We start from the raw sequence: 24,798 nt of genomic DNA, 5'->3' as shown, positions 1-24,798 counted from the left end.
AACATATACGGACCAAGTGAATCCAGCAAAATGCTCGTCTGAGCCGGCCATCTTTTTTCCATTATGAGATGAAGCCGGCCATCTCGTAACCACGCCCCCTCCCCGTCCCGCCTTATGTACCCTGCCTTGAAGGTTGTCTGGCTCCGCGACGGAAAGCAGTTTGCACCGGCAAAAATCGGCTTTCGATTATACCAATTTGGCCGGGATCAGGAGATCGCCGGTCATCTCCCGATTTGTGTCGGAAGATGGCCGACAATCTCTTTCGAAAATGAGCTGGATAGTGTGTTAGCCCCAATATTCATTGGCTGTCCGGCTAAGTTATAGTGGCTAAAGATACACCTGCTGTTTATGTGGGTCTATCTGGCCACTAAACTTAGCCGGACAGCCAATGAATATTGGCGCTAGCAACATGCTATGACGTGCAACATAGCCGGTGACCAGGCTAGCCGCTAACTGCCGGATTCTATATAGCACGCCTAGCATTCCGTTCTGAAATCCAAGTGAAGCAATAATGAGCACTAATTGCAAATAATTAGAATTTACATGCACAACTCGCTATGCATATTCTGTAATAAAGTGCGCCTAAATTCTAACGCGCGCAGTTCATAAGGGGCACGGTTATGGGTGGGGATATGGGTATTTCGGGGGCTTTCCAAAATTTATGCACGTAGTTATAGAATATGGCCCAGTACACTCAAGGATTCACGCCACGTTTCCCCTGGTGTAAATGGAGGTTCATAGTTTTAGGCGCTGGGATATCAACTAAGCGTATTCTATATACCGTACCTAAATCTAGGTGTCGCTTAATACGCTTAGCCGCAAATGTTTACTGCACAGATTTTTTAGGAGCCTTATATAGAATCTGGCCCTAAGTGCTAATATTCAGCCAAGATAGCCGGCTAACTCACGCTTAGCTATTTAACCATCCGGGAGCCATTTCTGCCCGGATAAATTGCACTGAATATGAGCAGACCAGCAACTTAGGTGCTACTTTATAGAACAGTACCTAAGTCCATTTACGAGTAACTGCTATTTACCCCCATATAGAATTAGGGGGGATAATGTGTACTGAAGATGTATTCTGATGTATGTTTGGACTGATTTTTGCACACAGTCACGGTCACATAAAAACTACACCACAGCTGCACCGAATTATGATCTAAGATATATATATTTTTTAATAAACATCATGGACAAACTGAGTACTGTGACTTATTAAGTATTATTACAAAAGCGTGTAGGGAATTTCAAACCACCACCCACTGGGATCTCATGTAGAGAACAAATAACTCTGAATATTTAAAGCCACTTGAATAAGGAGCAGCAAAGCGGTTCAATGCAACTGCACTGTTGCAAGGAGAGCCTTGGGTTCAATCCCCTGTTCTTGTCCTCTTCACCCTAGGCCAGCTGGGGCTGGGGATGTTACAGAGACAGTGTTCACAACAGTGTTCACAGCCTCTAGGATGGAGGAAGTCACAACAGAAAAGCCTAGTGGTTGGATTCAAGGCCCATGATCAGAAGATTCTGGAAGGTGCCCTTGTGGTGCATGACTCTCAACCGTGGACTATCAGCACAGTGACTACATGAAAGTAAGTTGAGAGGGGATATAAAATGAGGGGAAAATCCCCAGGTAATTGTAAACGAAAGCGCATGGCACTAGGATCTGAGCCCTGGTTTCATCCACGTGCAGGTGTAGGTTAGCGGGCTGAAAACTAGTGAAAACCACAAATCCCACTGCGTCTCCTTGTGATCTTGGGCAAGTCACTTAACCTTCCACTGTCTCAGGAATCAACTTTAGGGGCCCTTTTACTAAGCTGCATTAGGGGCTAGCGTGTGCCTATCACAGCAAAAATGGCCTTACATAGGATGCACTTAAGTGTGCCCTGTGTTAGTTTCGCTATCTGCGCACTAAGCACGCAGTATTTATTTATGTTTTTTGGAAGGAGGAACATCAGGGGTGGAGAGTGAGCTCAGAAATGATAACCAGCTAGCGCTCTGACATTACCACATGCTAACCAGTAAATGTGGACTTAACGTGGGAGCCCTTACCGCCTCATAATCAGCACATGGCCAGAAATGAAACAAATAGAAAACAAAAAGGCTATTTTATGGCTGAGCTAGAAATAGGCTTAAGGGGTGGGGGGGGGGGGGGAATTCTATATATATATGGCACCTAAAAAATTCACACGGAAAACACTTCCGCCTAAGTGTATTCTATAAGTAGTGCCTAGGTTTAAGCGTGGAATATAGAATATACTTAGTTGACACTCTAGCGCCTAAATTTATACGCCTCCATTTACACCAACAAAAACATGGGAGTAAATCCCAGCATGTAGATCTAGGCACAAAGAGCCATATTCTATAAATGTTTGCGTATATTTTGGAATGCCTACAAAACGCCCATTTCCTCGCCTATAACCACTCCCCTTTTTGCCTGCACACATTAAAATTTAGGCACTGTGCATTACAGAACACACGTCATGATTTGCGTGCGTAAATTTTAATTATTGTCAATTAGTGCTTATTATTGTTTATTAAGTGCTCTTAACAACACTGGCTGGCTTAATTAGCCAATTAAGTTATGTGCGTTGTTATAGAATACGTTTGGATTTGAGCGTGGAACAAAAGTGTGCTATTAGCATGCAGACAGGACCCATGTAAGGGCCTGCTAAGCCCATTTCTTTGTACAGCTTAGTAAAAAGGCCCCATAGATTATGAGCCTTCTGGGGACAGGCTCTTCTACCTGAATTTAACTTGCTTTGAGCTACTGAGAAAGGTGTGAGCTCAGTCCAAATCCAAACTGATTTGTGAGTCCAAAGAAACAGAAAAATCTGCCAGGTTAAATAAAACATTTTAGTAAAATTTTAGAAATATTTATTTATTTGCAATATTTGTATCCCACATTTCCCCACATATTAGGAGGCTCAATGTGGCTTACAAAATACCGCAATGGTGAACTCCAAGTACGGTAGGTATTAAACACATACAATTAGAAAAAGGGTCAGATAAGTAGCGGTAAATGGGTACAATAAGGGACAAGGAAATAAGAAATAAAAATGTCCACTGTAATGTATGTGATTACAATATGATTACAAAAGTACTTTACCTGCTGGAATCAGTTTTTTTAAAGACCCTGTTTACTAAGCTGTGCTATAGGCACAATAACTTTTTAGCAAGCGCTAAAATATAGCGTGCGCTACTGCTAGAGTCTTCAGTGTTAGTGCGCGCTAATTTTTAGCGTGCTAAAAGGTTTGCGTGCCTACAGTACGGCTTAGTAAACAGGGCCCTAATTGTTTAAAATCTGAATTATTTCCCTTTTCTAAGGAAAGACATTTTTTTTCTGCCAGGTTTAACTAGTTGGAAAAATTAGTGAACTCACAAAATTCAACACATGAGCAAGTGGAAAAGAAGCCTGATGTTACAGTGCAAGGCTCTGAAGGACCACCTTTCCTAACTCCAGATTCGGAATTAAAATTCTATTTTCAAATATTAAAAAATGGCATTATTTTCTCTTCATTAAATATATATCATTAGTTTAAATCTTTTTTTTTATTGAAAGTTCAACTAACAGACAGGAAATCGTCAATGGAACGATAACAACTTAATAACAATACAATCTCCGAACTACACCTCTCACCCTTCCCCGCCCCCCCCCCCCCCCAAATGCCCCAAACCACCAAAACCATGGACAGTAGAGGAGATGGAGTTCTAAACTGAACATGCACGTTTGAACCAAATATAGAAAGAGAGAACTATAAATCTAACATCCAAAATACAAAGAACACAAGTCCATAGAGAGCTTGGATTCATACCCACAGAAGGATCAATAAAGGTCAGAAACATTCAAACAGGAATACCCCAACCCTTCCCATCCCTAAACATATATTATTATAAATGGTAGGCTTTAGTTAAATGCAGTAACGCTGAAAGTACTGAACTTCCAAAGCAAAAAAGGTAATTTTAGCTTTAATGCTGCCTTTTTACTTCCTAACATTATCTATATATCAGTCAAACTTCAAGACAGCTGTGTTTCAGCAGAACCGATCTGTGGCTTGCATGCTAAACTTGCAATAATTACAACGCACAGCACATCTGCACGCCCTGTTTGGGTTTCTGTTCATTATCGGCACTCTAGCTCATTCCCATCACATGAGCCCGTGTCTTCACAACTCCAGGAACCACTTTTCCCCCTTATCCATTATAGTTAAGGCTTCTGGCATTAGAAGCTAGATTCTATAAATGGTGTCGAAATAAAATGCTGAGCACTATTCTCTAAGTCGCGCCTAAAGTTAGGCATGGTTTACAGAACAGTGCTTAAGTCCTGGGGTTGTGCATAAATTTAGGCATGTCCATTTGCATCAACGAAAACATGGTGCATTTAAGCCTGCACCTAAACTTAGGTGCAGAGCTCCCTTATTCTATAATTGTTCGTGTAACCACAAACCACGCCCACGATCCACCCCATACTGCCCATGGCTTTCCCATTTCCACACCCTCTTTTTCAGAACGCATGTAAAATTTAGGCACGGATCACGCACGTACATCTTGACTGATTTCAATTAGTGCCAATAATAGCTTGTTAAACAATTATTGGCGTTAATTAGCTAATTATTCAATTAAGATGCGTGCGCAATTTGGGCGTGCCCAAATTTGCATGCACTTCTCAGAGCGTCCTTTATAGAATTAGGGGGTAGGTGTGGATAAAATGTAAATTTCAGTGTTTATTTCTCAGCTAATTAGGGTTTCTGGAAGAGGCTTAAAATCCATCTTTACATTTCTGTTGCTATTATATTTATTGGAGGCAGTTTTATAACTGGGCACACCCTTGTAGCCACCCCAATGTTGCACGGGGACCACCTAGTCTATAATATAGCATCAGAGCACCTGGATTTTGTTATAGAATACAAGTATAAACCTGCATTGGTTCATCTATGCCAAGTCAGTGAGAAGTATAAATGGGCAACCTACCTGTATAACTTATGCAGTTACATATTATCATGTGCCCTTATAGAATAGCGTGTACTGCTCTCACACATGAAATTGACACTTTTCCGTGCACTTAAGCATGAAAGGCATGCGCAACTGCGTGTGCTCAGTTATAGAATTGCATTTTTCATAAACAACCCATACCAGAAGCCCTACATATAATGCATCCCCCCCTACCTAGCACAGCCCTAGCAGAGCATTCCGCTCGCTAACAGCCCCAGGATGGACCCCCTACTCCCACAGCATTCTGGATGATCTAATAACTCTATAGACACCCCCCCCCCCCAAGTAGGGCAAGGGAGGGAGGAGGCTGGAGGGGTGGGAAGAAGGTGGGGGCCAGGTTTCTCTGGTGCGGGACAGGATTGGACTGGGGGATTTGGGGGACTGTTGCTGGGGGTTCAAATGGCCCAAAATTTGTAAGGAGGGTCTGGGTAATGGGGGGGGGGGGATGAGTTGGAGGAACACAGAAATACAGTTCTGAGAGCACAAAAGCTAATGGCATATTAAGCTGTACGAACAGGAGTAACACAGACGTAATCTCCCTTTCCACTCATGGTTCATCCTGGACCCTGGCCAGAAATGTTTCAGGGCAGGTTACAGTTCAAAGCTATATTACTGGCATTAACAGATGATCAGAGGAAAGACTTAGACCAGGGATTGGCGTGTACTGTGGTGGTGTTGATTGATTATTCAGTGCTTTCTGATACAGTGAGTCATACAATATTACTGCAATGTTTGAAAGGAATAGGAATTGGAGAGACAGTACTTAAATGGTTTGCTTCATGTTTATTTGACAGGATGTAGCACGTCACCCTTGGAAATGTATTTCATCCCCTTGGTTACTGAGCTCTGGGGCTCCCAGGGGTCAAGCCTTCTCTCATATTATTTAACATCGTAGAACCCTCGGGAACCTCACATGCAGTTATGGACTTCATTGGTTTATATATAAAAATGATGTCCAGTTTTACATGTCCTTGGGTAGAGATCCAGCCAAATACATGGGAAAACTAGCCAGCTGTTCAGAGAAGGTTCACATATGGCCTACGTTAAACAATTACCATAAACTCAACCCTCAGAAATCTTGAGGAACTGAGTGTTCAGAAGCCCTCTTCCCTGGCCCCCTCACTGCCTGCAATTTTAGACAATAATACTCACAGGTAAAGAGATCGTGAGTGATGAGTGCTGACATCGTAAGTGCAGGGCCTCAAATTACCTCAGTGACAAAAAGCTGTTACTTTCAGCTCTGTTGCATTCGTCAGTTGCATCCAGTTTTGGTACAAGAGCATTTAGTTGCGGTTGCTCAGGCCTTAATAATAACCTGCCTGAATTACTGATAATATGGAGACAGGGCTGGATTAAAACACAGGAAAACTAGGAACGTGATGTGCCTAGGGTACAAACAGATCAGGGGGCCTGGTGTGATGCCTTGATCCAGCCCTGTTTTTTTGGGGGGGGGGAGGGGAATGATGCTGGACCAGGGGTGGAGAGTTAGGAAGAGAGAGAACAGAAAAGGGATATACTGAACTGGGAAGTGAGAAAGAAAAGAAAAGGGAAATGATGCTGGGCCAGGGGGTGGGGGTGTAAAGGAGAGAGAAAAGGCAGATACTAGACGTGGGGAGGTAAGAGAAAAGGGAGATACTGGGTTGGGGAGAGGTAGGGGGACAGTGCACTTGTTTGCTTAGGACCTACTGAAAGGTTAATATTGCCATGTGTAGAGACCCACAAACTTTTCTAGGAGTCTTGTGAGGTAACAGTGAGGACAGAGGACAGTATTCCTCTATCCCTTGCAGTGAGTACTAGGGGACACAGAGGGAGCAGAGGCTTTAAGAAGCTGTAAACTTAATTTACGGCCCTTTAGGTTTTTTCCCTCTATCCAAATGTTAAGCTTTCCATTCCTATTTTTTCTTTTCAGTTCTTGAAGTTGTGGATTGAGAGGCAGTGGTTTTCCCATATGTAGACGACAGCTCCTGTTCATATGACATTTTTTTCTGGGAGCAGAGACCTATCTCTAAGCTCAAGTCAGTTCTACCTAAGCTCAGACCAGTCCTGCAACATGTGAAAATGTCAGCAGAGAGCCAGAGGTCACCACCTCCTGACCTGTGCCAAACATTCACTGTCAAAAGCCTGGAGAGCCCACAGCATAGTAGTGCTCTGCTCACCAGCTTTCTTCCCTTATTCCCAGTTCTGGCTTGCTTCCCTTATTTTCTACTTTATATTAGTACCTTGTTCCAATTTAGATGTGGGCAGACAGAAAGGGATCTAAAAACCACACAGCACTTGGCTGTGATTTTTTCAGGGAAGCAGCACTGCCAGACAGCAGATTTTGAGTGGGCCTAGAGAAAAAGTGAGTGAGCACTAAGTGTTCCCTCCCCACCACTGTCTGCCCCTCCTCCTTCTCAAATTACACACACACACACACACACACACACACACACACACACACACACACACACACACACACACACACACACACACACACACACACACACACACACACACACACACACACACACACTTGAGCTGGTGGAGATCCCCAAATCTCCAAGCCCTGCCAGCTGAAGACCTCTGCTCAATGGCTCCAAGAAAGCTGCTGTCCACCTCGGCAGTCGGCTGCAGCTCCCTGAATCACCAACACTCACATGCACCAAACACTGAGCATGGTGGCCAGCATCAGAGGCTCAGGAAGCTGCCACCAACTGCCAAGGTGGGCAGCAGCTTTCTTGAAGCCATCAAGAAGAAGTCTTTAGCTGGCAGGGCTTGGGAATCCCTGCCAGCTACCACTAAGGGTAGGCAGCTGCTGGGTGGGCCTCAACTCTAAGTGGGTAGGCCCTGGCATACCTGTGGCTATGCCTCTGTTACAGTGGAGAAGGAACTTTAGTCTCTTTCAATGTCACCCATAAGAACATAAGAAGAGCCATACTGGGTCAGACCAATGGTCGATCTAGTCCACTATCCTGTTTCCAACAGTGGCCAATTTAGGTCACAAGTACCTGGCAGAAACCAAAATAGTAGCAGCATTCCATAGAACAAATCCCAGGGCAAGTAGTGGCTTCCCCATGTCTATCTCAGTAACAGACTATGGACTTTTCCTCCACGAACTTGTCCAAACCTTTTTTAAACCCAGATAAGCTAACTGATGTCACAAATGTGCTACCTAACTATATGCACCCCAGAGGCCAATGCAGAACACTACTGAAGGAGTGGCCTAGTGGTTAGAGCACCGGTCTTGCAATCCAGAGGTGGCTGGTTCAAATTCCACTGCTGCTCCTTGTGATCTTGGGCAAGTCACTTAACCCTCCATTGCCTCAGGTACAAATTTAGATTGTGAGCCCTCCTGGGACAGAGAAATATCCAGAGTACCTGAATGTAACTCACCTTGAGCTACTACTGAAAAAGGTGTGAGCAAAATCTAAATAAATAAAATACTGTGGTCAGCAGTGTGCAATTAACAAACTTTCTGCACACCCAATTCTGGCTGCATAATGCAGAAATGACTTCACCATGGCAGTTAACTGTACAGTAGACATGGGCGCACACTATATTAAAACAAATGGTAATGAGGCCGTTAGGAATTCCTCTGTAATGCACAGAAATAAACAGGGGTTTCTAATGTGCATATAGCATGAGAAAATTTTCACCAGGTCTGGGGCAGCATAGAAGGGATGGCTGACAGAAGTGAATGCCAGTTTTCGGGATTTAAATCCTTAATTTTTCTTGTTTCTGTAACTAGATCAGTGCCTGCGACCTTCAAAGACAAAACGGGATGTAACAGTTCTGTGCACGTGTCCGAACAAAAACAAAAGTGATAGCATGCATCTGCGCATGAACTGGGATGTTGTTCTGTGCATATCAGCCTCACAGAAATTTTACATGCAAGAAATTTCTGCACCACTAATACTAATGCACAGAACGTTCCAGTTCGTGCACAGACGTGTGCTGGCACTTCCGTTTTCTTCGGACTTGTGCACAGTAAAGCTGCCCTTACTGCAGAACCTCTGTGTCCAGTCGGCTTTCCATGATTAGCGCACAACCTCCTACCCTAGCTGAGATAATATTTAACCATCCGTCTGACCTCATGTGCAACTTTCTTTAAATTAGTCACCTTACTTTCCTACTCTCTTACCTATCTATATGTTCCATCTTTGCTTATACCACTATCAATTAAAATGTTCTACTACATATTGTGTTGACATTGTATGTATGCCATACAGTAGAAGCCATGTGTACGACCGTTGGCACATGGCTCTACCACGTGGCTTTCTACATCAGATCCCTAGGACAAAACTAGAAGACAGGAAGAGGCTCTCCTGGTAAGGGACAGAACAAAGCCACTGGACTGCATACGTCAGTCACAGGAGCTCCCAAAACCTATCCCGTGGAAACTCTGCACTACAGAAGCAAGGACAACAAATGAAAAGAATTAGCTCCATGGTAACGTTCTGTTCATCACATTGTCACAATCAAAATTCAAAGTAACACCATCCAGGGTGTCCAGACTGATTTGTCCAATTATGTAAACACCAAGAGGCTAGAAGGTAATCTTCCCCTGTCCCATCCTATACATTGGAACAGATGTATAAGCCCCCATCCTCTACCATGCACAATGAAGACAAAGGGAGAGAGTTACATTGTAAACTGGACACTGGTAGATCTCCATGGTTTGATGATATAATCATGGGTTGCAGCTTGGAGGCAGGGACAGCGGACGGTTTGGACTGACTGGCCACCCTAGATGTCCAGTTCAGGTCTCTTTCAGCTTCATTATTAAATGCCTCTATAGGTGGCACCCATTCTGAATCCTAAATTCTTATATTAAGAAGCAACTGGCAGATATTCGAAGTGCAATCAGAAATGGAGACAACTGAAGCTCAAGGCCCGAGTTCACTATCATGCAAAGCACTTTTTCAAACTAAGACAAGGGAGGGCAGTTTCACAGACAAATACCAGTATACTGCAAAGCATGGTACAGGTTAAAAGTGGTTATTGGCAGTCAAATTCAACTCCCAAGCATTTTATACAGTACAATAAAAATCATCCTCTAACCACAAGGAGTTCAGAACAGATCACAACAATAAAAATGAGACATTCTTAAACTTACAGTGATCATAAACCTAACAACAATCCACAGTAGAGATAAAAATAACTCAAAACCTAATTATTGCACTTAAAAATAAAATGTATACATTTATACACTTTAATACCAGAACCGGAAAGAATTTCATTCCTAAACCAAGGGCTGTGATTAGTCAGCAGGTCTAGCAGTTAGTTCTCTGTAAGTACTGCATTGATGTCTTTCAGTGAAAAATGCCCTTTTACAGGCTTCTAGCCACTCTCCCACAGCTTGCCTTAAACAAAGTGTTATTCTTCCATTTTTGATCAAATGTCAATCTGTTTTCTAACTACGATAACAACCTTCGGATGACCTAGAAAATGCGATATATACTGTCCGTAGGTTGTGGAACTTTGAGGTATAACTGCTTATTTGAGGATCAACCGCAGTAAACATGACATTATAGAGCAATACAAAGCCAGGCTCTTTAGAAGTTAATCTTATTTACAGAAAAACACCCAGGGAGCAGAAATGCTGGGGACGCTACCTCTCCCAACACAGTTACTAGTGAGCTCTGTCACGCAGAGGGTACAGCCTTGTAACTAACTTAATTCTTGCACTGAAGCTGTTCTTAAAGTCTTGAACTTCTGCAGCTGTACAGACAGGTCACTCTGCGCTTAAGAAAATGAATGTTCTCATGAACTTGCATCTAAGCATTCTCGTACAAACTGGCAAACCTTGACACTGCTGAATCACAGTATTTGATACCTACAAATGAAAACCATCAAAACAATCAAATACAAAATAAATAGGAAAACAGCTGGAGCTGGCTCCTGCATTTCATCCCCTCTCCTCATCTTTAGCCCTGACAGCGAGTGCTTTCCACAGTACAAATATAGGCTAAAGCTCACTGAACTTTGCCTGCCCCTAAGACACTGCCTTGCTGTGGCCAAAGCTATTAGAGTGAGAGAGATGATCATGAGGCTACAAACGCAACCTAACTCACTATCCAACTGCCAGTGAGGGGTGAAAGGGGGCAACTGGAAAGAGGCAGCAGTCAGGGGGCAACAACCTGGCTGAAAAGGCAACAAGAAAAAGAAAACCTACAATACTAATCAAAACATTAAATGCAAGCTCAGAACATCACTGCAACATGTGGGAACTTCAGCAGTGGGCAAGAGGTCACCTCCCAACCTAAGTCAAAAGTTCACAGTCACAGCCTGGGGAGCCCACAGCAGTGCAGTGGTTCCTTTTCCTTTGCTCACCAGCAACCTGTCGCACCTGTGTCTTCCACCCTCTCCCCAGAACTTTGGCTTGCTTCCCTTATTTTCTATTTTTCTATTGATAACTATCTTCCCAGTTATTAAATCATATTAAACAGAATTCAATAAACATTAACCACCAGCTAAACCAAGTAACAGCAAATCCGGTACTAAAACGACAACCGGTTTTTAGGATGGAGGAGGTGGAAAGTGAATGCGCTTTTAGGATAGAGGGTGAAAACTGAGTGTGTGAATGCATTTTTAGGATGGAAGAGGAGGCAAGTGAATGTGTGTTTAGGTTGGAGGGTGAGGGGAATGAGTGTGTGGAGGATGATGGAGGGTAACTGCATAGAAGCAAACTTATCACAATGATTGGGGGTGCTGAACACAACAAAAATTACACTTCCCTGAACACAGTCAAGGAATTTGTTCAATACTAGGGATGCTCAAGCACCGGTAGAGCTGGCAACTATGGGTGACTCTGTGTGTGGTTGTAGAATGGAAAGTAAGCAAGAGGTATATAAATTTAAGATTAAGGGTAAGAGGAGTGAGGGTGTCTACAATTCAGGGAAGACAGAAAGGGGTGAGTGGGTGTTTTTAAGATAGAAATGTTAAGGGGAGTGTATACTTTTAGGACGGTGGGAGAGAAGGGTACCTATTGTTACAAAGAGGTGACGAAAGTGAATGTGCAAGTGTGTATATAGGATGGAAGATGGAGGATGGTTGTGAGCGTGTGTGTGTGTTAGTGTGTTTTGGCTGAAGGATGAGAAGAGCAAGTGTGTTTAGGCGTGGGACAGAGGGGAGGAGGCGTGTGTTAGTGGGAAGGAAGGAAGCCCTGGTTCTTTTTCCGGTGCTAAAAAGATGTCACCCACCTTTGCTGTCAGCAGAGCACCCCGGGCTGCCGTGCCGCCAGCAGCCGCTGGAGGGCGCGCTGGGACTCCGGCAGCGCTGGCTCTCGGGCTCCCCCCAGCGGCGGCGGCTGCTGCTGCGGGACTTTCACTGCCGCCCCCTCGGGGTCTCTGGCGGATGCCGTCCAGCAGCCTGACCAGCAGGATGTTCGCGGGCAGCTCGTCCACACCGCACTCCACCAAGATGCGGCACTCGGGGCAGCGCAGCTCTCGGCGGGAGCTGACGATGCTCTCCAGGCAGCGGCGGCAGAAAGTGTGCTGGCAGGGCAACACCCGAGCCGTGGTGTCCAGCCGCTCCAGGCACACAGAGCACTCCAGCAGATCCAGCAGCGAGGACTCGTCCATCTCTCCACCACCGCCCCCGCCGCCGCCGCCGCCACCACCACCACCCCCTCCACCGCCGCCGCCTTCCCTCCTTCCTCTCCTCTCTCGCCTCCTCTCCTCTTCCTCGCCCTTACTTGGTTTCTGCGGTCCTTTGGAAGTACAAAGCCAGGACGCCCCAAGGAGCATCTAGACTAGCGGGCACTGGCACACATCCAAGGAAAGAGGTACAAATAGGCTGGGGGCCGGTCGGCCCAGGGCCATCACAGGAAACTAGCGCAAGAAGAGCCACCAGGCCAAGCGTGGAAAAAAACCAAAGTCAAGTCAAGCGTCCATCGGGAGAGAGTGGAATCCAGATTCCTTTTCTTTCGGAAAATGATCAGGGCTGCACAGGGCACCTCTTATATTCCCTTTGGTCCTTATGTACAAAGCAGCGACCAAACGCGCACTTTAATCCGAGAGCAGGAGAGATAGGGAAAGCTGCTCGGGGGCTTGGTCCCCTGCTAGGATGGAGATGCGGGAGAAATGCTGCATGGCGCGGGGCGAGCAGTGCAAGGTGCGGGCTTAGCATCAGACTCTTTGCCTGGAAACGGCCGGGGGGCTGACAGAGAAATGCCCGGGACGTGGTGGCTGCATCCGATCGCTCCAGGGCTTCTGCTTCTCCCGGTCAGAAACCTGATCACCGGTCTCCTGCCACCACCCCTCCACCGGAGAGCACTGCCAGCTTTCCTCCTCCACACCTCCAGCAACAGGATTCCTGTCCTCCTCTAGCCAAGCCCCCCAAAACAATCCCACTATATCCACAACACGAGAAACAAAAACTGTCCGACGAGTTCCAACGTGCCACAAATTCCCTGGTCTTCAGATGAAATCTGTCAGATGCGATGCAGGGGCAAAGCGGGATGGAAGTGATTCACCAGCCTGCAAACCTTCTTACGGTCTACTGACCACCAGATTTGCCTTCTGTTCCATAGTGCAAGGAAAAACAACTACATATCAAACCAATCCCCTTTCGTTTTATTTAAAATCACTGCTAGTCTCTCGCAGTCATATTTGATAGAACGATAAAACGGGGCAGAGAATTATCCATTAATCGGCAGAAGCTGCTAGCTTGGAAAGTAGACAAAACTTCTTTGCACAACTGTGCTCCCCGTGTTATTTCTGCGTGATTCTCAGCTCTGTTGGTGTGAACGATTTTGCTCTGAATTTTTATTCCGAAACAAACATTTTCCCACTCATCGGAAGTGAGCCGAAGAACACAAGTGATCCTTTGAGCAGAAGAGCTGCGGCTATACCTCCAGGGCAAATCAGAAGAGCGTTTTTTTGCAAGTGACAGCTCCCTTTTCTAACGCCGGCCACCAAGCCATCTCCCTGCTGTAGATCTTCAGTGGGACCAGTTCACAGTCCACCGGGTGGAGAAAGTCTTCGATCCGGTTCCAGTGTCCCACCTGCGAATACGGCAGCTGGAATCAACAACGCGATCGGGCCGGTTCGTTTCGCTTCTCAGCCGCGCGCCGCTTCAGCCTTTCTCCTGCTCAAATTTCGGTCAAATTATTTGCTTTCGGCTGTCCAACCAGACCCGGGCTCGGTGTAGCGTCAGAGCGACGGAAATGCATCCCAGAGAATCCGGGCGAGCCCGCAAGAAGTTTCGTGCAAATGTGGGCGAGGGGGGAAATCAAATATTCCTTGCTATGCAGCGCCCCCTGGAGGAAGTATTGTATACTCGAACTCTACGATGTGCTTTTCTGTGGCGTTGCCTCAGCGATGGATGGTGGATTTACGCACCTGCGCTGGGAAAGCAACATTCCAAATCAAAGTGCAACGTTTGCTTTAGACCGGGCTAAGGTCTAAGCAAACATTATTTAGCGTCTAGTGCACAAAGGGGTTCTGCGTGGCAGCTACCGCTAGTCCGCTGCAAATATATTACAACGAGCTCATCAGTATTAAAATGAGCATTCTGTGCCTTGTACAGAAAGGATCATCTACCATTAATGTGCAAAATTTTTTTGCAAATAAGGAGCTATCCTTGTGTGACCATCTCTCTACCTACCCTTTTCCCAGGGGTTTTCTTTCTCTTACCCTCCCTGGGGAGACTCCAGACTCCTCTATGTGAATTCATCTCTGCTCTACCCCTATACAGCTTTGAAGGGGGCAAGTTTTGGTATGAATTAGGAGGAAATCCCCAGCAGTGTTTGTAGCAGAAAACGGGAAATCAACCACCACCCAGGGAGCGCACTCACTCTTACCTTGATCCCAGACTCAGGACTGCGAACAGAGAGCACCCCACAAATTGGGAGGCAGTGGATAACCCAAGAATGGGGGGGGGGGGGGGGGAAACTGCCACAGACCATATAGGATACAGCCACTGTCCAAGAGGAGCTCTCCTCCTGTCCAGTAGCCTTGCTGGCAACTCGGGGGCTTAGCCCATGTCCAGTTTTCTTCTCTTCTTCAGCCTCTGCCTCCCGATTCCCCTCCCCCCCATGCCTAGACACAGGTAAAAAGTAAACCCCCAGATTTGGCACAGACAAGATCTGAACCCACCAGCAGAGTGTGCAGCAGTTATTCCTGGGCACGTGCAGAACATGGACACTTACTGCAAGGCTGTTCCCTTGCAGAATTTCTGTGCATCTAATTTGCATATGATTCCCGTAGTGCATCAGTCACTGTTTATGAATCAGTAGGTTCAACCATTGCTGCCATATTTAACAGCAACCTTTCAGCATCGTGGTCTGACTCTTTCATCTTCGCCCCCCCCCCCCCCCCGCAAGAATATGCTGTGTTTTTCAGTTTTATTTCAATGCTTCGTCAACTTTTGTGCCCTCCCCCAAACAATAAGTCCAATTTGCCTTCCACTATTTCAGTATTTCTTAATAAAACTACTTTCTAGAACAGCAAATGGTGCCCAAATCACATTCGCATTTGTTTTGTTCTTTAAACCCTAAAACTTCAAAATGGATATTTCGTCCTATGGGTCTTTTCTGGACTTCCTTTATACATTATTTTAGTGCATTTTACTTGGTGTCTTTGGAAAGACGGATGTACGGGGATTCAACCTAGCTAGAAATCAACTTAGGTGCCGTTCCTTCATAGGTGACACTATATTCAGCTGTGATTACTCCTTTTAATTGATGTTGAATGCTTATATTATAGTGTGTGTTTGTTTTCCAGGGCCGACATGGTACACGGAAGACCGATTTTTGTTCTGGAATTTTCTGGCCTTTTCTTTTGGGTCTGCTTATTTCTGTTTGTATTTCTGTGAATTTCCACTGATAGTTATAAGACAGGAATTTCTGGCTGACCACAAACTGACAAAGACCATTGCCATGACATCCCAACCGTCATGTTACAAACAAACTGACAAGACCCCCTGTTGTCATGACATCCCAAATGTTTGTTACTGAGCAGAGGTGTGGCAAGGACACTAAGGCCCTATCACAGGACTCCTATGTACTTGCAGGATTGCTGATTGGGTGATATATGAGGTGGTCCATTGTGAGGGGAAGGGTATATAAGTAACTGCTCATCTAAAGAGACTCTGAAATAGTGCGGGTACAGTGGGTTTTGGGTGGGTTTTGGAGGGCTCCCATTTACCACCACAAGTGTAACAGGTAGGGGGGGATGGGCCTGGGTCCGCCTGCCTGAAGTGCACTGCAGTTCACACTAAAAACTGTTCCAGGGACCTGCATAGTGCTGTGATGGAGCTAGGTATGACATTTGAGGCTGGCAAAAAAATGTTTTTTAATTTTTTTTTTAGGTGGGAGGGGGTTTGTGACCACTGGGGGAGTAAGGGGAGGTGATCCCCGATTCCCTCTGGTGGTCATCTGGTCAGTTTGGGCACCTTTTCAAGGCTTGGTCGTGAACAAAAAGGGACCAAGTAAAGTCGGCCAATGCTCGTCAGGGCCTGCCTTCTTTTTTCCATTATCGGCCGAGACTGGCCATCTATTAATCACGCCCCTGTCCCGCCTTCGGTACACTGCCGACACACTTCCTTGAACTTTGGCCGGCCCTGCGATGGAAAGCAGTTGAAGCCGGCCAAAATCGGCTTTCCATTATACCGATTTGATCTCCCGATTTGTGTCGGAAGATGGCCGCCCTTCTCCTTCGAAAATAAGCAGGATAGTAACATAGTAAATGATGGCAGAGAAAGACCTGCACGGTCTATCCGGTCTGCCCAACAAGATAAACTCTTATGTGCTACTTTATGTGTATACCTGACCTTGATTTGTATCTGCCATTTCAGGGCACAGACCGTAGAAGTCTGCCCAGCACTAGCCCCGCCTCACCACCGGCTCTGCCACCCAATCTCCGCTAAGCTTCAGAGGATCCATTCCTTCTGAACAGGATTCCCTTATGTTTATCCCACGCATTTTTGAATCTAGCCCTTGATGTGAGTCTGCTGTGTGCCAGCTCCCCCCTGAAAACAGCATGGGTCTTTTTTTTGTAAGATTGTTTTTGATTGCCCTGTTTTTAAATGGTGTTCCTTTTCCTAGCCACATCAGTCTTTCTTTTTACTTTCTTTTGTAAACGTCATTGATCTGCTGTACAGTTAATTGCAATATATCAAGTCTGAATAATAAACAAATCATCATCTAATTGAAGAATGGGATCACTTTTTTTAAATGGAGTGCCTAAAAACATGTGCAAATGGAGTCTGGTGGCATCCTGCACACTTTTCAAGATTTTTCAGCTTAATGAGCTATTAAGTTATTGATAAAATAAAGTAAAAGTCCTGGTAAAAGTTTTTAAAAAAATTTTGATCCTTGCATTTGTTTAGTCATGTTGGGGCACTGGCCATTGTAGGCACATTTCTGCAATAAACATGTTAACTCAGAATGGGGTTGAGTACCTCACTTAGGGGGTCTTTTACTAAAGCTTAGCTCAAGTTATCTGCAGCAGGGCCCATAGGAATAAAATGGGCCCTGTTGTAGATAACTCAAGCTGAGCTTTAGTAAAAGACCCCCTAAGTAACACAATCAGATTTCCTGGATTGATTCATTCTGAAGGTTGCAGAGAGCTAGAGGAGTAAGGCCAAGATGCACTAAAGTCGTCCTTAGAGCCATTCCGTACCGAATTCCATAGCGAACCAGTAGGGAATGGTTATGCATCAAGTAAAGGGAATGCAAATGAGCTACTCGTTGTAGCTCACTTGCATTCTCTATTCCTTCTTAAAACAGTCGGAGAATCGGCCGGTCAAGCATGCACAGAGCAGCAAAGCGTTATTGTGGCTGCTCTGCGCATGCCAAATACACCTCCCTGTGCCGCCCGAAGACGCCGCGCTGCTCACCACCCCCCCCCCCCCCCCCCACTGCAATAATAAAAACAAAAGTGCAGTTGAGGCCGGCCATCGAAAAAAGCCATCTGTTTTTGGCCGTCATTCACCTCATCAATAATAAAAAAACGTCTTTTTTGGCCGTGCTTCACTCAGCTGAGAGACCTGGAATCTCTTCGAGGTCTCTAAGCTGAGTGAAGCACGGCAAAAAAAGATGTTTTTTATTATTGAGGAGGTGAATGACGGCGAAAACAGATGGCTTTTTTCGATGGCCGGCCTCAACTGCACTTTTGTTTTTATTATTGCGGAGGTGAATGGCGGCGAAAACGGACGGCTTTTTTCGATGGCTGGCCTCAACTACACTTTTGTTTTTATTATTGTGGCGGGGGGGGGGGGCCGAATGACTTTTATAGTGGTTTTTTATCAGTTTTCAATCCTGCGCAGCCCCAACGAGAGGTACAGACCTCTCGTTAGAGTTTCCAGTGTTAAGGCAATCGGAAAAGCTTAGTTAGTGCATCTCATTACAATAGGGTTTCTACACAATTTGTTCATCAGCATTCCGTTTTCGTTAGCTGCTACCGCCATCGTAAAATGGCTTTTAGTGCATGCCAGGGTTTACTACTTGCTCGTTAATGGCTCGTTATTGACTCGTTATTGGCTCGTTAGGTTTAGTGCATCTGGCCTTAAGTGATAGAAAGAAGAGGGTGAATATCCCCAATATATCTGACCTGGCCCTGTGCTGGGGGAGCGTGAGCCTGTTCTAAGTACAGGGTGTGGCAAAAAGAAATAGTAAAGTAACCCCCTAGAGTACTTTTTTGCCATTTTCTCAGCAACCACTTTGAATTTCAGTGAAAAATTTTACGTACTTATTTAATCATCGTACTTACGTATTACTATTAAACATTTAATTATCTTAAGCTATGTTGATGTTACTGACATTTTAGTGTTACTACCTAAGTACCTCACCCAGTAGTTGCACATTTCAGTATAATAGTTCCTTGTACAGGACACATTCATCCAGTTTTTGTCATTTTAAACACTTTTTAGAAGGTCTCAACAGGAACACAGGAAACAAGTAACTGAATCCTGGGCTTCTAATTTTAAACTGAAACTTAGTACTGAGAAGACTAAATTTTTATTAATAACAAATCCTTATCATCTGACTATTCTCAAAGATTTTACAATTGATAATATAACCTATCCTCTTGCATCCTCAATGAAAATCTTAGGGGTTACAATTGATCAGTTTTTATCGTAGAAAGTCAAGTCTCGAATGTTGTCTCTTGTTCCTTCCATATGCTTTGGAAACTAAAAAGATTGCGATCATTTTTCACAAGACCAGTTTTCTGTAACTTAACCCAATCTCTTGTTCTAACAAAAATTGACTACTGTAATTCCATCTATGCTGGAGTTAAATGCAGCCTTCTTAAAAAAACTACAAAACACGCCTGCTTGACTGATTTCTAAATCACCGCGCTTTGCTAAAGATACCCCACTCCTTAATCTACACTGGTTATCTATAAAGAGCAGAATTTCGTTCAAGCTATGTGCATTGGTCCATCAAATTTTATTTGGTATGTCACCGTCCTATATGAATGAATTCATTGATTTACCTCCACGCAATTCTTCTGCGTCATCCAGAGAATATCTCATTTTACATTTCCCCCAGTTGCAGAAATGTATCTTACAAAACAATCCACAATGCTAACTTTTCTTATCAATGCACTGCAGCAAAATCTGAAACTCTTCCTAAACAAATTAGATATACTAGTGATTATGGGTTATTTTGTAATTTATTTAAAACTTACTTTTTTAGTTCAATCTTCAACAATGTTAGAACTCAGTGCTGAATATTATTTAGTTCTTTATATTTCACTTCATCCTGACGCCCCACTAAACTTGCCCCATCACTTCCTGTGCAGGCCTCTAAGACTTGTTGCTATAAGTCCTACATCCCGCCATACAACTTTGGCACACCAGAGTTTACACCTGGAGACTCTATCTCTCTGAAAAAGTCCTTTATTGAATAACAATGTTTACTCACAGTTAACTGCAGATCAGAGGTTCTGCCCCACTTGCACAGAGTCTCCGTGGTACTGAGATTAGCAGTAGCTCAGAGCTGGCAGAATGGTGTACAATGCCCTTTTTCAGCAACATTCAAGGTAAAAACTAAGTGCACTAACCAAGGGTAACACAAGAAAGGGTTCTGAACTGTCTTACAAGATGGCAACTATCTCATGACTAGAGGGAATAAAACAGGGGACGCTCTGACTGTTCAAGCCTCCTGAAATCTGTTACTGTAAGATCTCAGTATCTTGATGTATAACCTCAGCACATCAATACACTCTGAAATATCTTTATATTTCTGAAATGTCCTTTATTGAATAACAAATAAATAGTTTACTCACAAATCAGAAGAGGTGCCTCTTAGCACAGAGCCTTCGTATTTTGAAAGCTGCCTCATTGGATGGAATCAGACCTGAGGAAAAGGGCAGTTCTGCTGAGGTAGAAAATCAGTCACACAGGCAGAGCAGCTCACAAATGGGAGATTGAAAATGCAATATCTCATTGGCAAGATATGTATGAGGTAAAAAAAAACCTCCGAGTTCTCTCCAGGGAGTCTATGAGGACAAGTGCTGACAGAAATAAGATGGAGACAGCTACCCAGTCAGCCAGAGAGAGAAACCTGGACAGGAGAGTGGGGGGGGGGGGGGGGGGGGGGGGCTTCCTCAAGCCCACAGAACAAGATGCCAAGAAGACCAATGAGAACAGAGCCAAGTTAGGCTCAGCAAAAAAGGTCTAGGCAACAGCACACCAATAATAACAGTTTTTAAGCAAGTGTGTCTGCATTACCTGTGAACTACATTTCACATAATGCCTTGCTTATCTAACATTACAGTGACCTACAGTAAAACATTAAACACATTACAGGAATCTATCCCAACCAGGCAAGGCTGTCAAAGGACAGAACACTGGCCCAGTAAGCAGGGGGAAAACCCACCAATGGGAACAGAGCTTACCAACTGGCAACAGCTTAACCAATCATTTAACAGTTCTAAACAGACAGGCAAGTGGAACCACATTGCCCTATAACTACACCCACCATAATGCATTGCTGATGTGACTCTGCAGTGAGCATAACAGAAAAAGTGTCACACTCACCCCAGAGCCACATCACAACCAAGGAAAGGCTGTCAGAGGACAGAACACTTCCTATGTAATAATTTTTATGACGTATTCCTTAAATGTAACTCTAATTTATTTATTTTCTTTTATATTTGTAAGTCACATTGAACCTGAGTTCAACTTGGGCTAATGTGGGATAGAAATGCCATAAATAAATAAATATGCATGCAAAACAAGTCACATGCTGTCTGCTAAGAGTCCTGTGATAGCATATTCAACATAAATAAAACGCAAATGAGGCATCCTATAGTTATAGGGGTTCATAGCCAAAGTGATTTAACTGGGCAGAAGAGGCCACTGAATATCAGCACTAAACGCTAAACTGAAAACAGGTTATAATGTAGGTGGTCCAGGGGCCGGGTCAGCATTTATGTGGTTAAGTGCCGATATTCAGCACTTAGGGCCCGATTCTATATATGGCGCATAAAACTAACAAGCTTTGGACAATCATGCCTAAGTGTTATACGCTTAGGCGTAGTTTGTGCGACTAAATCTAGGATCATCCATTTATGCCAATGAAAAGCTGGTGTAAATACCTGCGTGTAGATTTATACACACTGGCCCATAACAATGCGCATAGATTTTGGAATGCTCATGAAACACTCATTTCCACGCCCCTTGTTGCCTATGTGCATTAGAATTTAGGAGCAGTACATTACAGAATACGCTTCGCAATACACATGCGTAAATTCTAATTTTTGCCAATTAGTGCTCATTTTTTGTTAAGCGCTGTTAACAGCGCTTAACAGCTTGTTAAAACAATCTACGTGCGTAGTTATAGAATATGCCTAGATTTATGTGCATAACCGCTCGTAACTCTAGGCGAGCTATATAGAATCTGAGGGTTGACCATCAAAGTTAACCAGATAAATTGGACCACATAAAACACAGACCTTTCTTTATCTGGTTCATAGAGGCAGTTAAGTGCTGAATATCGCACCTATTTACAGCCTCAGCCCTTAATGCCACCCATTGATCTAGTGGTAAGGGCTCACGCGCTACACATACAGTGATGTGTCAGCATATGCCAACTGCCAATTAACGCTGGAATGCCATGCGCAGTAAGAAATACAAAAATAATTTGTCCAGGCGATATGGGTGCGCACTAAATATGAAATTACCACCAGGGGGCATGCTAACCAGGCAGTAGTCTCGTTTTGGCGCACGCTGCACATGCGTAGAGCCTATCGCACCAACCAGATAAAAGATAGCTGGCTATATAAACCCAGATATTCAATACCGGTGCTTGGACATGGCCCAGCATTGAATATCTGGGCATAACGCCACTTCTGGCCAAAAAACGTTGACCACTGTCGGTTGAATATTTACCCCATAATACATAATGAAGTAACAGCCACAGAATGTATCACATTGTGTTTATAGTGATTTCCCAGGAATAATAATAAGTTTGGATTGCCCTTGGCAAATCTGAATAACAAGAGTGTGATGCCATCTACTGCTTTTGACGTGAAAGTGCCACCATAAACCAAATATTGGCCATGGGATGGATTTTCAAAAAGTCACAGAGCAGCAAAAGGTAACCAGCACATTTTACTTCAGTGGCATCTCTAGACAGAAGTATTTTGTGAAGCAATAGAGGGGTGCAAGCCAAGTATAGGGGGCAAACCAGAGTAACATTTTTGCACACCACTCTCCCCTCTCCACATTTAAATTAACTATAAAAGATATTACCCTTCTAACGTTTTAAAAAGGAAACAAGCTAGCTTAAAGAAATCTCTAGCTGCGATGGGCAGCAATTGAGGCTTAATGCAGAAAGAAGAAACATTATCAAACTTAGATAAACCAAAGATCAGTCTTCTGTACTGTTTGAAGCCTTCTTAATGACTACAGAGTTAATTTGTGTTTCCATTGAGATAGTGCAATCAATTTGATCCCCCCCCCCCCCCCCCGAATCTTAATAATTGGAGAGAGTAAAAAATCAACCTTATTAATAGTAATCATCTGTGGGATTTGTTCTGGTTGTAAAGATAAGGGGCGTAAATTAGGTGTGGATCCCTGGTATTCAGGAATACTGCATGCTTCTTTAGTGAATGCCTTGACCCATCCATGTCCCCTCCCATGCCCCAGTTTGAGTTGTATGCTATACAATTTGTGCACGATTCTTTATAAAATAGCGTGTAGCAAGAATAAGTGCAAATCCAAATAGTTGCCAATTAACACCAAGAACTGATTCGTACCACCCAATTATTGGTGCTAATTGGCTTATTAGCCCACTTAGTTGTGCATACATGTAATTTTGCATGTGTAAATTTACACACCATTTATATAATCCAGGGGATAGCGTCTAGTAGTGGAAAGTGTGTGTTGTTCCTATGCCACAGTTTTAATATTTCTATCTTTGGTATGGTAAGTCGTAAGGGGAAATGGCTTAGTTTTATTGTTGGGGAAGGAGTAAAGTACGTTACAGAACTGAGAGTTGTGGAGTTTGTAATGAGATTCTGTTCAATTCTTCACTCTCAGGTAGAAGAATTCATTGAATGATAGTTTTACTGGGTAGCTGAAACTGAGTGTGGGAGGGAGGGGGTTCTTTGTACATTGTGAGGCAATGAGGAACTTTGTGCAGATGTCCCTAAAGATATTCCCTGTGGGGAGTTGCAGTTCAGCCATCCTACAGCAGGTGGCGTTGGACCTGCTGTGTCCTTGGCTGAATTGCAGAACTACTATGGCAGGATAAGTATATTATGAGGAAGTGAGGCTGCCTGCTCAGGAGACAGTGGCTTCCCAATAGACAGGAAGCCTTCCTACAGAGTTACGAGATGTGATGCTGACAACTTCCTTATATTTCCATTTAGCTATAACAGAATATATGGCACAAAAAGAGACAAAAATGGGGAAGAAAATGAAAGTTTATATACAAACTAGCAAGGTACTCTGAAACCAACACATGTTTAAAGCAAACAAAGCATGTAAAACTTGCAAACAAAATTCAACAGATCTAATCAGAACACTTTAGACTATAGATCTTCTTCAGGTTTCTCTCCTTACAACTCATTATCCTGCTTATAATCGAACGAGAAAAACGCCCAAGTTCCGACCTAAATCGGGAGATGGACGTTTATCTCACAAAAACGAATAAAGCGGTATAATCGAAAGCCGATTTTTGGACGTTTTCAACTGCACTCCGTCGCGGATGCGGACAAAGTTGATGGGGGCGTGTCAGAGGTGTGGCGAAGGCGGAACTGGGGCGTGGTTATCTGCCGAACAAAGATGGGCGCATTTCACCGATAATGGGAAAAAAGTATGCGTTTTTAGCTAGAATTTAGGACACTTTTCCTGGACCCTGTTTTTTCACGAATAAGGCCCCAAAAAGTGCCCTAAATGACCAGATGACCACTGGAGGGAATCGGGGATGACCTCACCTGACTCCCCCAGTGGTCACTAACCCCCTCCTACCACAAAAAAACGATGTTTCACAACTTTTTATTTTCACCCTCAAATGTCATACCCAGCTCCCTGGCAGCAGTATGCAGGTCACTGGAGGAGTTGTTAGGGGGTGCAGTGGACTTCAGGCAGGTGGACCCAGGCCCATCCCCCCTACCTGTTACAATTGTGCTGCTTAATGCTTATTAGTCGTCCAACCCCCCCAAACCCACTGTACCCACATGTAGGTGCCCCCCTTCACCCCTTAGGGCTATAGTAATGGTGTAGACTTGTGGGCAGTGGGTTTTGAGGGGGATTTGGTGGGGCTCAACACACAAGGGAAGGGTGCTATGCACCTGGGAGCTCTTTTACCTGTTTTTTTGGTTTTGTAAAAGTGCCCCCTAGGGTGCCCGGTTGATGTCCTGGCATGTGAGG

The 24,798-nt window shown here is 44.3% G+C and overlaps 1 protein-coding gene across 1 annotated transcript in view; it reads right to left on the bottom strand.

The window, feature by feature from the left end:
- Positions 1-12,551, bottom strand: part of SH3RF3 (SH3 domain containing ring finger 3) — a 793,875-nt gene extending 781,324 nt beyond the window's left edge. The window contains exon 1 of the mRNA XM_030201480.1: positions 12,171-12,551. Coding sequence (XP_030057340.1) covers positions 12,171-12,551 — 381 coding nt within the window. The remainder of the gene's footprint in view (positions 1-12,170) is intronic.
- Positions 12,552-24,798: the final 12,247 nt, after the last annotated feature.

The sequence above is a fragment of the Microcaecilia unicolor genome, chromosome 4 (assembly GCF_901765095.1).
Source record: "Microcaecilia unicolor chromosome 4, aMicUni1.1, whole genome shotgun sequence".
Lineage (NCBI taxonomy): Eukaryota > Metazoa > Chordata > Amphibia > Gymnophiona > Siphonopidae > Microcaecilia > Microcaecilia unicolor.
This window is presented reverse-complemented; position numbering and strand designations above follow the sequence as displayed.